Source organism: Scardinius erythrophthalmus (genome assembly GCF_964197995.2).
Source record: "Scardinius erythrophthalmus genome assembly, chromosome: 9".
NCBI lineage: Eukaryota > Metazoa > Chordata > Actinopteri > Cypriniformes > Leuciscidae > Scardinius > Scardinius erythrophthalmus.
In genome coordinates this window covers 29075236-29097237 of record NC_138229.1, presented here as the reverse complement: position 1 = coordinate 29097237, position 22002 = coordinate 29075236, and the positions used below count along the sequence as shown (strand labels likewise).

At 35.2% G+C, this 22002-nt stretch overlaps 1 protein-coding gene across 1 annotated transcript; it reads right to left on the bottom strand.

Annotated features, from left to right (window-relative positions):
- Positions 1–213: 213 nt before the first annotated feature.
- On the bottom strand, positions 214–20211 carry cfap57 (cilia and flagella associated protein 57; the record flags this gene model as incomplete). Its single annotated transcript, XM_081373799.1, has 22 exons — positions 214–374; positions 536–662; positions 948–1091; positions 1178–1312; positions 3119–3235; positions 3549–3692; positions 5503–5661; positions 5778–5951; positions 6720–6910; positions 8601–8694; positions 9087–9242; positions 9561–9722; positions 9821–9997; positions 11846–12058; positions 12526–12639; positions 12781–12946; positions 13650–13789; positions 14921–15073; positions 15162–15327; positions 17358–17608; positions 18860–19170; positions 20055–20211. The coding sequence occupies 22 exons, from the start codon at positions 20209–20211 to the stop codon at positions 214–216; spliced, it is 3612 nt and encodes a 1203-aa protein (XP_081229925.1).
- Positions 20212–22002: the final 1791 nt, after the last annotated feature.

Below are 22002 nucleotides of genomic sequence, written 5' to 3'. Positions count from 1 at the left end.
GATGGATGATCATTTAGAAATTGCTCTGCGTGTATTTGTTCAAATTATTCTTCATAAACCTCATCCATACAGGTTCATTCACGGAATTCATAGAGTACAATTGACAAACCTTATTTAAATTAGTTTTTCGTGTTCTCCGTCGTTTCATAAAGTAAAACCCATATGACATATATTTGATACACTTTATTCAGGCATGGAGAACAAGAAGTACATTCAGTTGGCAAGCGGCGGTAGTTTTATTCTGGATGTGGGTGTCTGACCGAGAATCTCCTGCTTGAGTCTATGGATCTCCTGTCGCTGAAACTGGATGATCTTCTCCGTTTCTTCAAAGCTCTGCTCCGTCATCAAGCCAGCCATCCCTGCTGAAGCTGCACCTGAAGCAGGACAGAAAAAGGGCAGCTGAGAACCTCCAACATTAACATCTGAGTTGGTCCATTATTATCCAGTGGCATTTTGTTTCAATCCTGAAAGGTTAACATTTGTAAAGATGTAAAAAACGCACCAAAAACGTCAGTTTCAAGTCAACATGGGTCACCTCTTGTGTTAGCAGAGCCCTTGTTCTTGTTGAAGTTGGTTTGCTTCTCGTAGTTGTGCAGCTGCGTTCGGACTGTGCGCAGTTCCTGACGCAGATCATTGATCTCTTTCATAAGAACAACGTTGTCCTGGACACAGATGGCAGATGTGAGAACTTTCACACAAACAGAAACAGTGACTTGAGGAAAATCCGGCCCACATCTGGTACACAAGGAATCCACATGTACCAGATGTGGGCCGGATCTGGGCCGACACTATGTTGCTGTCTGGGATTGTATTTCTATAGGTAGACGTGGATCAGCATTACTGACGTGACCCTGCCAGAACTAACGCTACGCTTGATTTCTACATGCAAGTGTTCAATTTAGACTGAGGATACTCATTTCCACGCTGTCATTTTTTGTTCCTCTCACCTTCATGAGCTTCGTATTGTTGGCCTGGAAGACGTTTGCATCTCTGCTAATCTGTTTCTTCATAGTAGTGACAATCTTCTCATAGTGCTCCCTCAGTCTGCTGTTTTCCCTCTGCATATCTGTGTGCACTGACACTTTCTCCACCTACAGACAAACACCACACAAGCTCTCTTCACTGGAGGTCAAAACAGACCGAAATATGAATAATAACCCCAATGTCTTGAGCTTACCATATCTGACGGCTGAACGTAACATTTATAGAGCTCTCGAATGTTGTCCTTCAGTCTTTTTGGGTCCTGAATGCATTCCACACATGTGTGAATGTCAGCTTTAAATCTCTGTACCAGAACCCCAAAGTCCTGCACCTGGAGAAGACAGCAGGACAGGCACTCGTTTAAAAATTATAGTACAACTAGGACATTGGAATATTTATATTTTAATTGTCAACTAATGTTCCCATAAAGGTCAGCTTTAAAAACAAAAGAAACTTTTCCGTACTGTATATCATAATGTAGAAGTTCACTTTTATTATTCACTTTTAGTACTAATTTTTGTTTATAGTATTTCTTTTTTTTTTTTTGGTCTGTAAAGAATATGTACAAAACAGCCATTTATTGGTTATTGGCAATAGCATGAAAATTATTTCTGTCAGGGGTGTAAAAGTACTCAAACTAAAAGTATGGATACTGAGTGAAAATTTCACTTAAAGGTACATTTCTGAGAAACGCTGTTTAAAGTGAACGGAGCAGCAATTAAAACACACTTGCAGCCAATCATCAGCAGTCCACTCATGATGGGGGAGGAGAGAGAGTGAGCAAGAGAGAGATTTGAAGAAAGACTGTAGAAAGAGAGATGGCTGAGAGACATTACAAAAGAGAAAAGGTGAGTGGAAAAAGAAGGGTTATAATCAGGCAAGGACCCATGTTAATATTAGTAAAGTTAGAAGGCCTGAAAACGAACGCCGAGGTTGCGTTGTTTCTGCTTTATACGCGAGTAACATTGGTTTTGCTATGTTTCACAGAAAACAAGATATTCTGTTGTTTAGCTCTCGGACAGTTTTGAGTGTCATTGTTTGTCTGGAGCTGCTGTGCTACTGGCGGCTTACAACAAACTCTGGCTTGTATAAACTCTTGTGTACTGTATGTTCTACCTTGTCGTTCGTTCGTCATCTTCTCTTTATTTTTCGTGAAGCATTATTTTGCTTCAGCTATGATAGAGACATCCACTCTTATATTGCGTGTTTGTGCATTTTGGGGGCGGAGAAATGAAGGGAGGTGCATTGCTTACCGCACCTTTGATTAAAAATATCTAGTCAAAAACATACTTGAGTGAAAGCAAAAATTTTACATTTTAAATTGTACGCGAGTATTATAAAAATAGAACTATAGCAAAAAATAACAACTAGAGAAGAGTCTCCTGTTTAAGCATTTTGAATCATATTTATTTACTTTAATATAATTACAATACTTTATCCACGCCCTGGTAAAAAACGTCAATAAATATTCACAAAGGACTTAACATTTTATAATATTAATTTAAATGCTAATTGTTTTCAAGGTTCATAACATCTAATAAAAAACATTTAATAATGGCCAATATGAATTTTTGGTAACACTTTAGTTTAGGGTCCAATTCTCACTATTAATTAGTTGTTTATTAGCATGCATATTACTAGGATAAAGCTGTTTATTAGTACTTATAAAGCACATATTAATGCTTTATTCTGCATGATCATATTCTATATTCCTTAATCCTACCCAATTCCTGAATTTAACAACTATCTTACTAACTATTAATAAGCAGTAATAAGGAGTTTATTGAGGCAAAAGTCATAGTTAATAGTGAGAATTGGACCCTAAACTAAAGTGTGACCGAATTTTTATTTAAAGTAAAGTGAAATTACTGATTTAATTGTCATTCACAATGTAGTAGACAGTTACCACTGACCAATCAATTTTGATGTTATAAAAATAAGTCAAACCTCAAAACACCATTGCAAAAACATACGAGTGCTTTCAAGTCAAAATAAAATTGTAAGGAGTAAAAAGTATAAATTTTTTTTCTTTGGAAATTCTTTTATCATTTATGACTTATTGAAGGAAATATTAAATATGGACAGGGGGTTCTGAATGTAAGGAACAGTTAGTTCGCAGTACAAACACAGTACTAACCTTTTTCATTTCTTTGTGTAATTCTTTGTCTTTGGTTTTCAATTTTAAGTTCAGTTCATCAATTTTCAGTTCCAGTTTTGTGTTCGTCTTATGGAACTCATTCAACTCTCCCTCCATCTGGAACACACACACAAACATCTTTTATCACACTGTGTTCATAACAATAACCTGGTTTATATAAAATGATTGGTTTTATTTACATCTGACAATGTATTCTGGATACCACTTTTATTTCTTTGGACATATTGCTAACTATAAGTAACTTTGCAAGTACACATCAACTATTTCAACTAACCCAAACCCTAACAGTCTACTAATACTCTAGTGATAGTTAGTTGACATGCAGTTGCAAATTAAAGAGAGTTAGTTGAAATGTAGTTGCAAAGTCACTTATAGTTGTGTGAGACATGACATATATGCAGTAAAACACCTCCTGGATCTGCTCCTTCAGCTCTTCAATTTGATTATCTTTTGGTACAATCTCCTCCAACATAGTTTCAGCCTTTTCCTTCATCACTTCAAGCACTTGGTTAAGTGTGCGACTCTGCTTATTCAGATCATAGATGCCCTTTTCCTGTTGAGACAAAGCAGATATTCCTTTCATGTACAGTCCATTGGACTCAGATGGCATGAATACAATACTAAATTGTTGGCTCTGTGATTGATTTTCTTAAACCATAATACATTTATTTATCAACCATGTTTACTTCAAATGCACATCTTTCACTCATTCACGCTTCTATCTTCTCTCATCTTGATTATTGTAAATAATAGCATAGCATATTGTTATGCTATGTACACTGGCTTGCCTAAGGGTTCTATAGGGAAGTATATATAAGGAGAGAGCATATTACACCGGTTTTAATGGAAATACATTGGTAACCAGTTCATCAAAGGACTGACTTTAAGGTTCTTTTATTGGTTTATAAAACACTGCATTTCTGGCATCTTTATACATTTCAGACTGTCTGTCGAGATATGTTCCAATTCGTAGTTTACGATCCTCTAGCGCTAATCTTAAACAATCTGGTGGTACTTCTTTTAGCCACATTCATATTTTTAAAAGGCGGGTTAAGACATATCAGGTTAAGACATAGTTATGGAAGCTTGTTTCCGCCACAAAATAAAACATTTTAAAAGATAATTGCGACTTTTTATCTCACAATTGGGAGTTTACATCTCGCAATTCTGACTTTATTTCTCAGAATTGGGAGATATAAAGTCAGAATTGCGTGAAATAAAGTCGCAATTGCGTATTATAAAGTCATAATTGCGAGATATAAAGTCAGAATTGCGTAAAGACGTTTTTTTTTTTTTTTACCTCAGAATAGTTTATATCTCACAATTCTGACTTTATAACACGCAATTGCGACTTTATATCGTGCAATTCTGACTTTATATCTCCCAATTGCGACTTTATTTCTCAGATTTGTAACTTTATATCTCTCAATTGCGAATTTATTTCTCAGAATTGTAATTTTATAGCTCGCAATTGCGACTTTATTTCTCAGAATTGCGACTTTATAACACGCAATTCTGACTTTATATCTCGCAATTGTGAGAAAAAAAGTCACAATTCTGACTTGATATATCGCAATTATGAGGAGAAAAAAAGTCAGAATTGTGAGATAAAAAGTCGCAATTATGATTATTTATTTATTATTCATTGGCAGAAACAAGCTTCCATACATAGTTGCTTATCAGTATAGCAATATTTTACCTTCTGATTCTCTTGTAGTTTTTTTTTTTTTCAATATTTTATCTATATTCATTATATAAATTGATATTGAGGTAAAATTATTTGGCCAATTCCTTTATTTTACATTGTGAAACCTTTTATAGTTGTTTTTGAATATCTTTATATTGACATTGTGTGAATGTATGAAAAGTGCTATACAAATTAATATGTCTGTATTAATAATAAAGATGATAGATTAATTACTTGGAGTGGTTTCTATGACTTTGGAGGGTGCGAAATTAGCAATTTGTAATCCGTCTACAACTGCTTAGAAAGGCTAATGTTGTTTAAGGAACAGGGATAAAAAGGATAAAAGGGTAAAAACAAGGATGAATTTTAGTTCTAATCAGACTCGACCGTTAGTCACTTGATTTCCACAGGATTGCGTCTGATAGCGGTGCCCACACTGAAATCTCACTGGAACAAAACAAAGTGCTGCTCCTCTTGTATACTGATCATCAAATATGGACGAGGAGCGACTGACTGTAGACGTATGATTTGTGATTGTGTCTTGTCATTCAGAATCATCAACTTCAGCATAGAAAGACAAATTGCTTATTACAATATGAAAAGAGCTATATGTAAATAAAGCTGACTTGACTTGCTTTTCCTCATGTCATTATGAACAGGGTTCATGTGTGCTCACCCTCTCCTGTATAATTTCATCTTTCCTCTGAATTGTGGCCTTCAGCTCAGTGATGTCATTCTCCAGTGATTTGATCACCGACTGTAGCTTCTGCACTTCCTGCTTCAGCTTCTCGATCTCCAAGTTCCTGTTATCAATTTCCGTCTGCAGGCCATTAAACTATACGACACACAACCCAACCTACATAAGATTCAGCTCACTGCATATACAGTATGTCGTCTTTTATACACTGTACTTTGCAGGATTGAACTCAAAACCGAATTATAGTCACTCACCGACTTTGTTGTGGTATCTAATTCCACTTTGAGCGTAGCGTTGGCCTTTTTTTCTTGCTTAAAGTTTCGTTCATATTTCATGCGGATATCATATATTTCAATATCTGAGTCCACCTCCTGTTTCTTTATGTATTCCTGAAATTCCTGAACCTTCTGCTGGGATTCATCCTGAAACTGCAAGGTGGAAAGAAAAGGGCAAGATATTATTCTGTTAGCAAATTTCAACATGCTCCTCACACAATCGTAGGACTTCACAAGACTTATATAACGACAGTCACACTAATATGGATCATATGGTGGTCATTTTTTTCTTTTTTTTTGGAGGTTGACAGCCAAAGACTGAATAATTAAATTATTAAACATACAGTAGTAGTCAAAAGTGATGTCCAGAAAGGATTTTTTTATTTATTTCGTTTTTTTTTTTTTTTGATTAAACCATCAAAATATGGGGAAAATATTTTATATATATATATATATATATATATATATATATATATATATATATATATATATATATATTTTAAATATTTTAAATATGAGTGAAGAACAAAACACTAAAATTGGTTAAGATATTTATCTGACTAAATTATTTGGCAAAAAGGCAAACTACAGCCTGGCCAAAAATTACGTCCACACAATTTGGCATGTTTCATTGCGTTATCACAAATAAAACAACACATTTTTCAATAATTTTTGAATAAAGGGTGAAGATGTCAATTTTCCTAGGCTGGACATCACTTTTGGCCAGTACTGTATCTCCGTTTGTGCTTCACATGGTTTGCTGGTCACCAGCATGGGAAACATTTTTGCTTGAGAACAGAATGAGTGTGTTGATCCACCAGTAAGACCAGCACTATAATAAACCAGCCTGGACCAACATGGATTGCTCATGCTGGATTTTTCAGCAGAGAATGTGGCTTAAGTGTTCGTAGTTGCCTTTACCTGGTTCAACAGCATTATCTTCTCCTCCAGCCTGGCCTCATAAGACTGCATCATCTCCTCCAGGGCTCGGGTCTTGCTCTCCTCCATGCTGTGCAGCTGCTGCTCACATTCCTGCTGAACGTTGTGAAGCTTCAGTTGTAGCTCATTGTATTTCTCATATTCCAGCATGAGCTTCTGGTTATTGGTTGACTCTGTGAAAAGCAGCTTCAGTTAGCCTGGATAACACTGAGAAGAGAACTGGCTGCTTCTGAAGACAGTAAACTGGTTAACATTACATTAAACATTACAAGCACAATAATAGCATCATTATTTTAATTCAGTCTTGATTTAAGTTGTCATGAGCTTGTCGATAAAACATTATACATAGGAATCTTCCAAAAAGTTTTAGACCTACATATACCAATATAAAACTACCAAAAAAAGACTTTACGAAACCTAGAAATTAATTAATAGAAGGGTAGAAGCCTAATTCATGAGGTAAAAAAAACAAACAATACTCTTAAGAAAACATGTTCTGTAAGGAAGAGCAAAGAATATGCCTTGATTATTCATTCACTATCAGTTCGGAAAGCTCCTGGATTCTATATTATTACTATTTTTCACATTTTTGAAGATCAGTGAAGTCATTAAAACTATGAAAAAATTACGACTTTATTTCTCAGAATTGCGACTTTATAACACGCAATTCTGACTTTATATATCGCAACTTTGAGAAAAAAAGTCAGAATTGTGAGATAAAAAGTCGCAATTATGATTATTTATTTATTATTCATTGGCAGAAACAAGCTTCCATACATAGTTGCTTATCAGTACAGCAATATTTTACCTTCTGATTCTCTTGTAGTTTTTTTTTCCAATATTTTATCCATATTCATTATATAAATTGATATTGAGGTGAAATTATATGGCCAATTCCTTTATTTTACATTGTGAACCTTTTATAGGTTATATTTGAATATCTTTATATTGACATTGTGTGCATTTGTATTCCCAATATTTGTTTTTATGCTTGTGAAGCGCTTTGAGCTGCATTCCATGTGAACTATGAAAAAATTACAAATGGAAAAAATGATTAACAAAAGAAAAGTATCTTATATCAGCCTCAAGATGCCTTAAAATGATTTAAAACAAGACAAACCACTCTTAAAATGTATACAAATTTTTTATAAAAACTACTAAAGAATATCAGTAAGGGCAGCAAATCGCTCTCCTCTCCGCCATGTTTAAAGTTTATGGCCTGTCCATCTCTGGAACTTGAGTAACAAAATTATCCCTGAGCTTCCCAGTGGTAAATAAGACTTGAGAGGCCATTCATGTCCAATTTTTAACTAGGAAACTCGTATTTACAATAATTCCGCTATCAAGCGAAGGCAGCATAAGCTAAAACAACAAAAAATGAAGACATACTTCTTATTTTAATTTGTCGCCATGGTTTTGGGAAACCTATTGACTGTATATGAATTAGGTCAAGCAGAAAATTGCTATTTGTGAATACATAATTTTTTTTTTTTTTACACTGATTTGCATTAAAAACAGACAGCAGCAGGAATAAAAGGTTGCCTTCACTTTAAAAGCTAATGCATGGATCCGATATACTGTTACACATTAATTTTATTGTTAACTGTTTTCATTAATTTAAGGCATAACTGACTATGTTTACAAGGATACTTGCCAAGACCGGCGTTTTAACAATTTTGTTTGAATATGTCTGTTCAAACGCAAGATGTGATAGAGATCTCAATTCAGTATTCTCACACTGTCTGAACCTACATGGGGGACCTTCGAATACGTCTTGAACAATGTTGAGATCCACTGCTGTATCTGGTAGTGTAAACGTTTAGCATTAAGATTGTAAAAATGAATGAAATATGTTTTGTTTACCCATGTCCTGCAGCTCTTTATCATGTTTCTCTAAGATTTCTGACAGAGCTTTAACATGGGCTGCTTGCTGTTTCTCTTTTTCTGTCTTCAGGACCTGTAATAGAAAATTAACTTTAGAAGTTTAAAAGGATAGTTCACCCTTGTCATCATTTACTCTCCCTCATATTGTTCCAAACCTGTATGAGTTTCTTTGTTCTGATGAACACAAAAGAAGATATTTGAAAGAATGTTGGTAACCGGACATTTGACGGCAACCATTGACTTCCATAGTATTTTTTTTTCTAATATGGAAGTCAATCAGTGCCGTCAACTGTTTGGTTTCCAACATTTTTTTAAATAACTTTCGTTTGTGTTCAACAGAAGAAACAAACTTATTCAGGTTTGGAAAAACATGAAGGTGAGACAACATTTTTAGATGAGCTATTCCTTTAATAAGCCATTTGTGTTATGAAATAGAAATAGAATTTTGAGTCTCTTGAAACTGACCTCTTTCTCAGCATTTAGTGAACTGATCTGTTGGAGACATTTTTTATTGAGTTCATTGATCTTCTCCTTGTAGGTCATTTCCTTGAGGCTGAGCTGGTATTTGTTATCCTCCTGGAGCGCATCCACTGTTGTGTTCAGATCCCAAATCATTTTATTCTGCAAGATGGTCCAACATTTTGCCATTTAGCTTCACCATATCAATGACATTACAAAATATTTCCTAAACTTTCTCTTAAACGCCCCGTTTTATGCAGCATTGAGATGGTTCAAGAACGCAATTGCTGATTTGAAGACCTAAAATGCTTAATGTTATTTTTTTATTTAAGCATAATCAATGCTACTTTACATCAACAAAGTATTACAGATTTTGCAGATTTTTTTTAGCAAAAAATACAAATGACCAACACAAGGGAACATAATGACCAACATACAAATTATATGATCAACATAAGGGAAAATATTTCCTCAGGTTACCTTTTCTTCAAGGTCTGATTTGGTGACGAGGATCTCTTCTGCGTATATTAATTCCTTCTCTTTTTTCAACCCTTGTCCCTCTTTGTCAATGATTTTCCAGATGAAAAGACAACCGTCTTCTGAGACTGTCAGGAGGAACTGGTCATCAAAAGTGATAATCATCTATAGACAAAAGATAAAAGCATTAATGAAAAAAATGCTTGACTTCTGACTAGGAGCTCAAAGGAAATTTAATTCCAATGACTTTTAGCAGTGCAAACCTTAGTGACAGGTCCAGCATGGGCCTGGTACTCTAGCCAGGATTCATTCTTGATGGGTAGAGGGTATTTGATGGCCCTCACCGTCCCAGTGGAGGTTCCAACGAAGAGCGCTCGTCCTGAACGAGACATAGCAACAGTGGTGCAAACCACATTGCCTGAAGGCACTTCCCTAAGGATCTGCAGCAAAAATATTAACACACAGTTTTATTTTGAGGGATCATTGCTGGTTTTCGTTTAATCCAAAAGATTCAAATATGCTGCGCCACAGTTGTTCACAAGAATGCAACAACCATTTGACTCCATTGATGTCAAACCTGGTGCAATGTGCACCATAACCCTGCATATGGTGCACCAAAACCCTGGTGCACCATAGGTGCTATATTTAAATGGGGCACTATGCAGGATTTTCAAAAATAATGAAGTATAGAAAAATAATGCCTCTCAATCATTACTTATGGTCTACTAGAAGTGTGTGGTGGTGCAACTGATATATCATGTCAGGGACAGGGGGCGTGGCTTCTGGCGGTGTTCCGTCTGTGAGGAGGGGCCAAATTTGAATGCTGAGTTTACAAACAGTAACTGAAAATCATGCATAGTGCACCCTTAAATATGCAATTTCTGGTTAATTTGAGCTTTTTCCTCACATAAGGCTATTGTTAAGCAATTCGTCCGTCCTCCCCAATTAATTGGACGAATTGGAGCTAAAAACAGGGCTATGCTCCTTTGTAAATATCTGTATTGGTGTTGAGCTTGACAGTTAAGAATCTGTCACACTCCCCAATTCGTCGATTGAGGGTTAAAGCAGGGATATGTTCCCTGGCAGATATCTCTACAAGTACTGCGCTAGACATGTGGAACTGACATATTTAAGTTGCAAAAAGTGGCCTACTCTCTCCCTTGTTACTCTCCTCAAATTTTCAGGTTTACATGCTCCCCTCTCAAGGGTTGGTCACAGTGTACTCAATATCATTGTAGAGCTTGGCAGACGAGACCTCAGGTGGTCAAAGTCAAAAGAAGTGGGCCACTTTCTCATCTGTCACCGTCCCCAATTTATCCCATTGGGGATTAAAGCAGGGTCATGCTAATTTGTCAAAATGTTCATGAGTGTAGAGCTTGATAGATGAAGGCTGGTGTGGATTAAACTGCAGTAAGCGGTCAGCATTCTCTCATCTATCTTATGGGTATTGACCTTCGACCTTGGACTACTGTATGTCGCATCCTCCCCATTCATCAGGCGGTGCTTTAAAGCAGAAGTATAAGCCTCTGTAGGTTCGAATATGGTATACTCTTCTGCAATGTGAGCTGGGCAAATGAGAGTTAAAGGGGTTTAGTTGCAAGAAACGCCCAGTCTCTCATCTGTCACTCTTCCCAATTTATCAGATTGGGGTTAAGCAGGGTTAGGGCTGGTTCACATAGAAAAGTTGGACACCTTTTAACTTGAGTGCCGCATTATTAGGATGCCTCGGACTGGTCTATTGCAAAAGTTCCCATTTCAGAAACAATTGAGCATGGAAGCTTTTTCCTAGCGCCTATAACACTGAGCTTTCTTGGTAGCAAGGCTACAGAGTCACAGGAATGCGTCCTATTGGGTACTAATGCTTATGTTTAACTCTTGATCAAGGCCAATTAAGTTCTTCAGTGCTTGGCCTGACAAGATTGTGCTTGGTGACCACACAGCTTACAGGAAGGCATTGGTCAGCATGGCGTAGTGAGTATTAACATACCCATAGTGTCAACAACTGATGCAGCATGAGTTCCCTCAAAAGTGAACATCTTAGGGTCACATATCATATGTAACCCCGGTTCCCTGAGAAGGGAACAAGATGCCTTGCATCAAGTATGCCTGCACATCTTCCTTCAGACAACTCATATCTCGTTCTCTTCACATAATAAATAAATTCTGATTTATACTGAAAACCCTGGATTTAAAGGACTACATTTTACTGAATCAAGTTCTGTAATACCGTGAAAAAAGTTGTTTTGAGATGTCAAATGAGTCTTTTGAGACTGCATTCATGTGCCCACCTGACAGTCTTGGATTTCCTTCAAAGTGCAGTCTGTCCCGACAGCAAAGAATGTCTTTGCATCAGGGGAGATGGTGACCCCTGTGTAGCTGCAGGTCTTGAGCACGCTGTCGGACTCTCGGGTCCCGCTGAGAGTATTCCACTCGTACACCGCCCCGTCCATGCCACATGACACAAGACGACTGTCATCTGCACTGAACGCTACGGCTCGCACCTAAGGCACAACAATATGGACTGTTACACTGTTTAAAGAGCCAAGTTTTAATAAGGCAACACTACATCTGTGGATTTCCTCCTTCAAAATATCATATTCCATATAAGAAAGAAATACACATATGATTGAAACAACATGAAGAATAGTAACTGCTCTAGTAAAAAATAAATATACCAAAATGTATTTATGAAAAACATTTATAAGTATACTGGTATACTTTTTTTAGTATACAGTACTACACTGATATACTTTAAGTCTGCTAAATTGGAACAACTCATTTTAATCGGAAGTTATCCTTTAGTTATCCAGAAATAGTGCTTAGTCAGTAAATATGTTAATGGATTCAGTCTACTTAGTATGAAATAAATGCATTTTAAATAAATTTTGGTAAAGGTTTTTTTCACCAGGGTGATTTCCCAGGGATATATTTTCAAATCTAGGTGAACTATTTCTTTCAGAAAACATACTTTTTCATTGTGACCCTTCAGATTCAGGACGTCCTCAAACGTGGTAGTGGAGTAGATGTTGATCACATTTCCATTGACAGCAGCAAACAAGTGTCCCCCATTGCTGAACACACACTGGGAACAAATGTATGGAAAATTAGCCACCACAGTCAATCAACAAGGTGTATAGGAATGTGATGAATGAGAACAATGCATATCTTTCTATACATTAATGAATAAATAATAGCAAATTTGAACGGATATGCAGAGACGCACCTCACGGCAACTGCGTACAGTGAACTCCTTCAAAGTCCTGATGTCATCGATGAGCAGAGTCATGAAACGGAGTTTGTCTGAGAATCCCACCAGGATGTAGAGTCCAGTGGGGTGAAGAGCTACGCTGTAGGATTCCTCCTGGAACTCCTTATACATCTCTAAATCACTGGACAACAAACAATAACTCTATTGGATATATCCAACAGTATCCCTGCTAATAAAGACCTGACGGCTTAGACCTGGGGCTAGTTGCATAAACTGCTAAGACTGGGACACACTTATGGGACTTACTGGGAAACACGACTGTAAGGCTGACTTTTTATAGCTTTTTAAAAACTTTTTAAGGTTGTCAAAGTCAACTTAAAATATTATTTAAATATGTTAAATAACAATGATATTTTAATATAAGTATTAAGTTAAATAATATTAAATACACTAACATTCAAAAGTATTTCAGTAAGAGGCTAGTAAGACTTTTCAATGTTTGTGAAAGAAGCTTATTATGCACACAAGGCTTCATTTATTTGATCAAAAATACAGTCAAATTGTAAAATATTATTAGAATATAAAATGACTGTTTATAAGATTTGTAAGATTAACCAAAACACAATCTAAAAATGTATAGATGTGAATATTTTCACAAAGTAACCATTATCAATCATCATATTTTTTATTATGATAAATATGATAAAAATATGATAGTTTGTAAATATTGCTTTTACAGACTCTTCCAAGAGCATAAAGAGCCAAAATGAAAACAATGTCTCTTTAAACAAAACTATGAGACGAATAATGCTTTAAAGCTCACTGTGAGAGATAATAAAGCAGAAGGACACAACACCTTGTCTCTTTAACAAAGCTAAACATACTTGGTCTCAAAGTTCCAGATGCGCACTGAGCGGTCCAGGGAACAGGTGGCAATGAGCGGTTTGCGGATGCAGGTGGACAAACCGGTGACAGTGCTGGAATGGAACGATTGAGACAAGTACTCAAAATAAGCACGATCACCCTGATAAAACAATGGGAAAAAGAGCTGAATTAGTCATGACTGGTATAATGGATAAACACAGAACTATGTGTAGATCATCTCTTAGGTCGGCTGCTATTACAGGATGATGTGAGATTTTGGCTTTGCTTCTCACAATAGTTCTCACAGTTATAAAAAGAGCAGAAACTGATTGTTTGCTCAATTTAGTATTGAAGTTTTGTTGAACACAAAACTACAGTAAAGAGGCAGACCAAGGTAATCATTGTGAACTAAAACTATTAAAAACAAGTTTGTTCATTAAAGGGGTGGTATAATGCCCTTTTCATAAGATGTAAAATAAGTCTTTGATGTCCCCAGAGTGTGTATGTGAAGTTTTAGCTCAAAATTCCCCACAGATATTTTTATATAGCATGTTAAAAGTGTCACTTTTTGAGGGTGAGCAAAAACGCACCATTTTGTGTATGTCCCTTTAAATACAAATGAGCTGCTGCTCCCCGCACAGTAGGCGGAGCTACAACAGCTTGCACTCACACAGACATGCACTGAAAATTTCAAAAACTTTTAGCCTTTTATGTTCAAGTCAGAAAGATGGAGAGACTCAAGAACAACATTTCTGAATGGTTAGTTGATGAATTTATGTAGCTTATGTGTAGTTCTAGTCATTGATTAGCATATTTTGTCTTGATAATCTATAAATCGTGTTCCGGGGATGGGGTTTATGTAAATTTTAGGGTTGGTGATGTCACTAACCCGGGAGGAATGTCGTATAGTCCCAACCAGCCGTTTGTTGAGTCCTTAAAAAGCAATTTCTTTAAAATAAAATATCTCCCTTTGCATTGAACTTTGAGCGTTGTAACTTTGCAGATGTTGTTTCTGCTCAAGCAGCAACATTACACACTAACTAAAGTTAGAAAAGTGAAATCATAATCAACCACCCCTTTAAAATATACCTGGAATAAAATAAAATGTAAATATTAAATTATTTATTTATTATTAAAGATAAGATAAAAATAAGTTTAATTTAAAGCCTAACTAGAACTAAAATTGGAATAACATAAATAGTAATATTTAACTGATTATGCGCAATACCTACAATCCTACACCGAAATTCATGCCCTGATAGTAAATAACATTGAGACAAACAAACGGCACCTTTTCTAACTCCACTAAGGAGAGCTGGATGCTGTAGAGCTGCCCGCGGTCTGTACTGGCGGTCAGGGTCTCTTCTGATGGACTGATGCACAGAGTGCTGATCTCCTGATGCTCTGCAGAACTGGAATCATTACTGAACGCCTCTGGAGGAATCTGAGGTGACCAGACGAGAAAAAAGTTGCAGGATCAACCAACCCGAAACACTATCGTGATCATATGAATGGGGAAAATGTCAAGGCACCTTTATGTCTTTGGTCTTCTTGTACTGGTCCTCGTCCTCGATTTTCTCAAACAAACACACCGTTCCAGGACCAGCAGCGCAAACGAATCCACTAGAATAACCTACAATGGCTGTCACCCGCGGCAGGGCGGAGGAGGGCTCATTGGAGTCCTGCTTTTCTGACTCACTGTAAGATAAAGTCAAGAATAGACAACATGCAAAAAGTAATCCCCATTCATAGCATAATATATGCTAGAGTTTAAAAATATTGCAAATAGGCCTACTATAGCCATTATTTTGCCAAAACAATGTCATAAGGAAACCTGGTGGTTATAGATCATAATTAAATGTACCAGAAAGTTAAAACACTGATAATAATCAAAACAATCAGGGCTGTGTTCCTCTAAACTGGTATAAGACTGTCACATGACATGTTAATACTCAATAAATCTATGTAGCCTACATGCTGTTGTAATTAGTTTAGCATTTTGTGACACTTTTATGTAGGTGTGATTTTTATATAACAGATTTTGACTGCTTTCTTTGGAAATTTGAACGTCACATTAAAAACGTCTTAGAAACGTTTCAAATATTTCACACATTTCTAATGCCTTTTATGTATAGATTTTATTGCTTTCAATCTTAAAATTATATTTCATAAAATATGATTTATAGCATGTTTAAACACAATAAAAACAATAACAATATGAACATTTACTGTTTTGAAATGATTTACTGTATATAGGCTAAATGTTATAAAATCTTTTCCACTACAACTTTTCCCATAATATTTTAATTTTAAGGTTAGTGTACTTTTTTTTCTAAGGTTATTTGTACTTGTGTGCAGGTGTCAACAAAAACCTAAAGATTAAATACTTATGTGTGAAGAAAATAAAGAAAAATACCACTGAACGGAATGTTTTTCTTACATATCATTAAGGTGTAAATTTGTCAAGAGATGCAAAAAGTGTGAAAATATTGAATTGAATGTATTGATACATAAAATGCTGGCTATGAAATTATCCTTAGCAAGACAAAGAAGCCATTTTGTTAAAGGAATGTTAAAAACACTATTTTCATAACCGTCATTTTCACCATCAACCAAATGGTATTAACCAATAAACAATAAATTATAAAAAAAAGCTTCAAATTATACATGAACTATAGTTAAAACCAGTATGGCACAAGAAAAAAATATTGTATCAATAATTATGAAAAAAAAAATGTTATTAAAAAACTTTTAATATGAGAATTACCTCTAGTATTATTACTCTGAAATGTTTTCTAACAAAATATATTCATTTTATTTGCATAAACTTTGACTTTTTTTGATAAATAAATGATACATTTTTCATGCTGCAATTGTTCATCGATAAACAGAAACAATAGAAATGTCAATTTTTCCTTTTTCAAACTTTTTATTTTTAAATGGTAAACATAGTTTTAAAAGATCTGAAAAAATGTATTAAATGATGTGTATTTTGTATGATATGTAGGCTATTTTATTTTAATGTACGATTTCAGGTTAAAAATCACCCGGAATGTGTTATAAGGTTTATATTAAAGGTGGTATCAGTGATTTCAGGCCCAAAAATATTTTAGCACATTCATCTAATGTTTCCTAACGATCCGCTAGCTGCCCGCCCCATAAGCATGCCGTCAAAAAAACGCGTCTCTGTAGGCAGCCTAGGCTCTGAGATCTGCACACAAAAACAAATGGTTTAGCCAAACACTCAAAACCAAAACAAATAGTGTTCCAACCAATCACGACAGGGGGAGGGTGTTGTGAGGTTTTGTGCTCGTGCACGGCTGCACGCGAAGTCAGAGCTGAAGAAGAAGCTGGCTCAAAACCTCACAACACCCTCCCCCTGTCGGTGATTGGTTGGAACACTATTTGTTTTGGTTTTGAGTGTTTGGCTAAACCATTTGTTTTTGTGTGCAGATCTCAGAGCCTAGGCTGCCTACAGAGACGTGTTTTTTGACGGCATGCTTATGGGGGCGGGCAGCTAGCGGATCGTTAGGAAAGATTAGATGAATGTGATAAAAATATTTTTGGGCCTGAAATCACTGATACCACCTTTAAGAAAACATGAGATAAATGACAGGATTTCTCCTGTACTTGTTGCAGGTAATTGTAAGCAGAGTGCGAAAAGAGTGTTTTAGTACGTGTCACTGCTGATGTCATCAGCACATGACCTCACAGCTCATTCCACTCACCTCTTCACCTTCTGCACAGACGCCACATTTATCTCCCAACGTAGGCGACTTGATTCAAACATCATCAGCTGACCCGCCTCTGTTCCGGCCACCACCTTCTCTGTGGATATCCATGTGTGGCACAGGAAGTTGTGGGCGTCTGTTTTAAATGCGCTGGACTGTTTCAGGGTTTCTCCAGCGTAGCGGAAGATCTTGAACACCTTGTTGCCGCTCACACAGATCTGTGTGTTGTCCTGAGGGTTGAAGCTCACCTGTGAATGGGAACGGATAGATTGTGTTAGGAAAGCTCGATCATTGCAGTAATTCTGACCTGTCGTCAAAATAACAGTTTACTTAATTAAATAAATTCTGCGTTACGGTAATGAGGATATGAAAAATAGGAGGTATTTTTTTGCATATGGCAAAAGGGTGGTGTGCTTAAACATAATACTTTGTATTTTTTTGATGTACGAACCATCATATTTCATGTGGAAATGCCAGAAGTTTATTCCACGGACTCCAGATATATTTTATTATAGTAAGCATTAATCTTTATATAATTCATATATAGACACTAATTATTTTCAGCTGTGTATATGTTCAGTTCTGTTTCAGTTTGGTGTCGTCTAATGTGACATAGTGTTGTATGTTGCTCTGTTCCTGTTCAATATACTGTTGGATTTATTAAATATTAGCTTATTGTATTCGTGTGTTTATATAACCAGCCCTGTGACAGTTATGTGCTTTAAAAATTACTATTTTTAACGCATTTCAATTTTAGTTTTAGGGTTTATTTATTTCCTGTTAGTCATTTTAGTGCTTCAATTTAGCATTTCTAATTTCGTTTAGTTAAACTTTTTCATCTTATATTTATATGATTTATAATATCTATGTTATTTCAGCTTCAAAAAATGTTTTTAATATATTTTAGTTAATGCCGATATTCCTGATTCTCATACCATGTGATAAGATTTAGAAATCATAATACATTTTTAATATAATTAATAATATCTTGATGACCAATGTCTAGGTGACTCAAACCCATCAAGAACACATGTGGGTCATATATTTCTCCCCAACAATCGAAAGAAATAAGAAATCATATTTTGCTTAAAGAACATGACTAATATTTTTAGGACCACGTTATCTCTTTTTATTGTGTCATTATCATCATGAAAATTAGCCATAATTCTCATGTAATGCAAAATATTAAATATTTTAAATAGCAATGATAAGTAATGGTAACTACTAATTTATGGTGATTTTTAATATATTTGTATTACATTATCACAAATGACAAAATGATTAATGATTACAAGCAAACACCCTTTGAAGTAAAATGCCCAGCATTACGGTAATGAGACTTTTGGTTGCTTAGGGTTATGTTCAACCATTAAAATAATGGCACAGTGCCAAAAATATGAATGGTCCTAAAAATAGACTTCATCTTCTTTATGGAAAATATAATGTCTTGAGTTTGATTTCGGGGTGATATATGATCGTTTGCAGTCAGTTGTGTTTACCTGGTTTATGGGGCCACTGGTGCTCGTCTTCACAGTGGCCATCAGCTTCTTCTTTTCCCACATCCAGAGGAAGAGAGTCCAGTCCGGCCCTCCTGCCTGACCGATCAGATACTTCGAGTCAGGAGAAAAGGCCATGCAGACAAACTCATCCACTGGGATATCTCCTCCAGTCAACACCTTGCTCTTCCTATTCTGCTCGTGCTGTAGATCAAACACAGTGATGGTGGCTTTCTCTCCACATTCAGACACAGCCAGATAACGCCTGTTTGTGCTGATGGCCAAAGCCTTCATGCCCCGACTTCTCTCGGTACCTGTGCCGACATAGACAAGACCACAGGAAACAGATGTTGGTCACCAACATACAAGACAGGGGTCTGATGGATCGTTCTCACAAAACATGTCCAGGTCAAATTTAACCATAAAATCTAAATAAAGAAACAAGAAAATATATTTTGCATACAATTTTAGAAGCATTAAAGTGATAGTTCACCCGAAAATGAAAATTCTGTCATCGTTTACTCAACCTCATGTTGTTCCACACCTGTATGAGTTTCTTTCTTCTGCTGAACACAAAAGAAGAAATTTTGAAGAAAGCTGGAAACCAAACAGTTGATTGTACTCTAATATTTCTTCTCTCTCCATACTATGGAAGTCAATGGGGTCCATCAACTGTTTGGTTAGTATTCTTTAAAATATATTATTTTGTGTTCAACAGAAGAAAGAAATTCATACGGGTTTGGAACAACTTGAGGGAACAACCGGTTTCAATTTGTGAGTTAAACAAAAAACAAAAAACTGTCCTGTAACACAATTTTATTTTTTATTTTTTATTAAAATCATTATAAATTAAAGTATAATGTATAGGCTACATTCATTACAATAATATTTAACATATTTTAAGATTTTATTTTATTTATTTCAAATTATAGTAAAATATAACTTCTTATTTCTTTAATTTGATATTGGGAGAAATATGACCCATATGTGTGTGTGAGTCAGATATTCACAAGAAATACAGTTAATAACCAGTAATATTTATATTAAGACTAGTGAGAATGATATAATTTAATACTTATGATAATGAGCCTATAATATAGGCTACAAGACATAGACCTACTATATATTACATATAATATATAGCCTATTAAAATACGTATGAAGTGTCTAAAAATTTATGTTTACTATAATAAAGTACCTGGAATAAACTTCTGGCATTTTTGGTTGATGTTGTAGCGCACACAGTTGTTTCCGCACGGAAATATGATGGTTTGCTCATCAAAATACAACAAATTATTCCTCACTCCTGTCCGCAATCCGAATATATAATGAGACTGTGCCACTACAGTAGCCATCTTGACAAAATTATTAGCTAACAGTTTCTAGAAAATACGATTTAAACGAGTTGTCTGGTTTGTTTGCTGTGCATCTGTTTAACGCTGCAGTAGCCTATTGATTAGTTACTAGGGTAACAACAAGCTAACACACACACACACACACACACAGAGAGGTCAGACACACGCCCGTTACACCGCCCACAAACTGTTTTACAGCTAACTAATACTTAGTTTAATGGTCTAAATAAATATATAATGGTATAGTAAAATGTGCTAAAAATGCTGAACTTCTGCTAACAGCGCCACTGACATTGAGGAAGCGTCGCGTTATTTAAAAGGGAAAGGTTCACGCGTCCTAAATTGGGGATAGGGGAATCTGACGACGTTGGTGTGGTAGTAAGAATCTGTAATGAGAAATTTTTTTTTTTTTTTACGAATCTTTATAACCAGTTTACTATATCTGAAGTAGGAATGGTTTTGTAATGTTTCAAGACGATCTAAACCGCAGCTGCAGTTCTCCATTAAGACCACATGATGGCGCCCATACAAAGCACGATGAAGTCATGACGTGACAAAAAAGTATCAAAATAATTTATTAATAATTTAAATGGCCTGACATTGGCATCAAAGCTTTAAAATATGGACAAAGTTACAGTTCATTTAAAGTGTTTAGAGATAACAGAAAGAAAAAAGTTTTACATTATTGTTACATTTTAAATGTTCCTCGTATTGTTTTTTGTTAGCCTATTGGTTCAACTCAACTTTTATTTATAAAGCACTTTCCAAACCATTAGAATGGACCAAAGTGCTGTCCATAAATAGTAAATACATAGAAAATACTCTAAAATACATAGAAACATAAATTAACATCAAAACATGACGCCAAGAAATCATTCAACCAATCACTCACAGTTCACAGTTGAGTTCATTTTCATCAATATCTATATCAGATTTCATAACGATGTTGTTGATGAATGTTGTTGAACATTTTTGTTAGATGTGTTAATAAACCATGTGTTTTTATAATTTCTAATTAAGACACAGGATGACTTTTTGATAAAACATCGATGGCTCACGAAAGAGAGCATGATCCCCAAATGTTGTAAATATAGGCAAGGCAAGTTTATTTACATACCACATTTCATACACTATGGCAATTCAAAGTGCTTTACAGAAAGGAATTAAAATAATCACAAAATAAAAGCAAGGAAAATTAAAACAGTTATAAAAGAAATTTAATATATATATATATATATATATATATATATATATATATATATATATATATATATATATATATATATATATATATGATACAGTTATAAAATGAATTAAATGAGTAAAAAGATAAACTTCTCATCTGACAAAACACCGGTGTATCATATTTTTCACAACTCCCAGTTTTACTCTGGTGATGTCTGTGGTGTTCTTTTAATAACACATTATATGAACCGAATTCAATGAAAATATTAAAGCAGGACCTTAAAGTTTACAAAAGTAATAAAGAAAAGTATAAATTACACGTTTAACAACAAGTGGCTCATTTTACTTGAATTCGCCCTATTGAAAGTATCGAGCAACTGCACTCATGAGCAACTTTCAAGATTAGTTTATTTTATCATGACTTAAAATGCTTACACAGCATTTTATACATGTATTATGATGCCATGCTTTAAATTATATATATATATATATATATATATATATATATATATATATAAAAAGAGCATTTGGCTATTTGTTCATGTAATGATAGTTTTGCAGTAGACGTCCCCTGACCTATTTTACCTGAATACTGAGGGGGCTCCT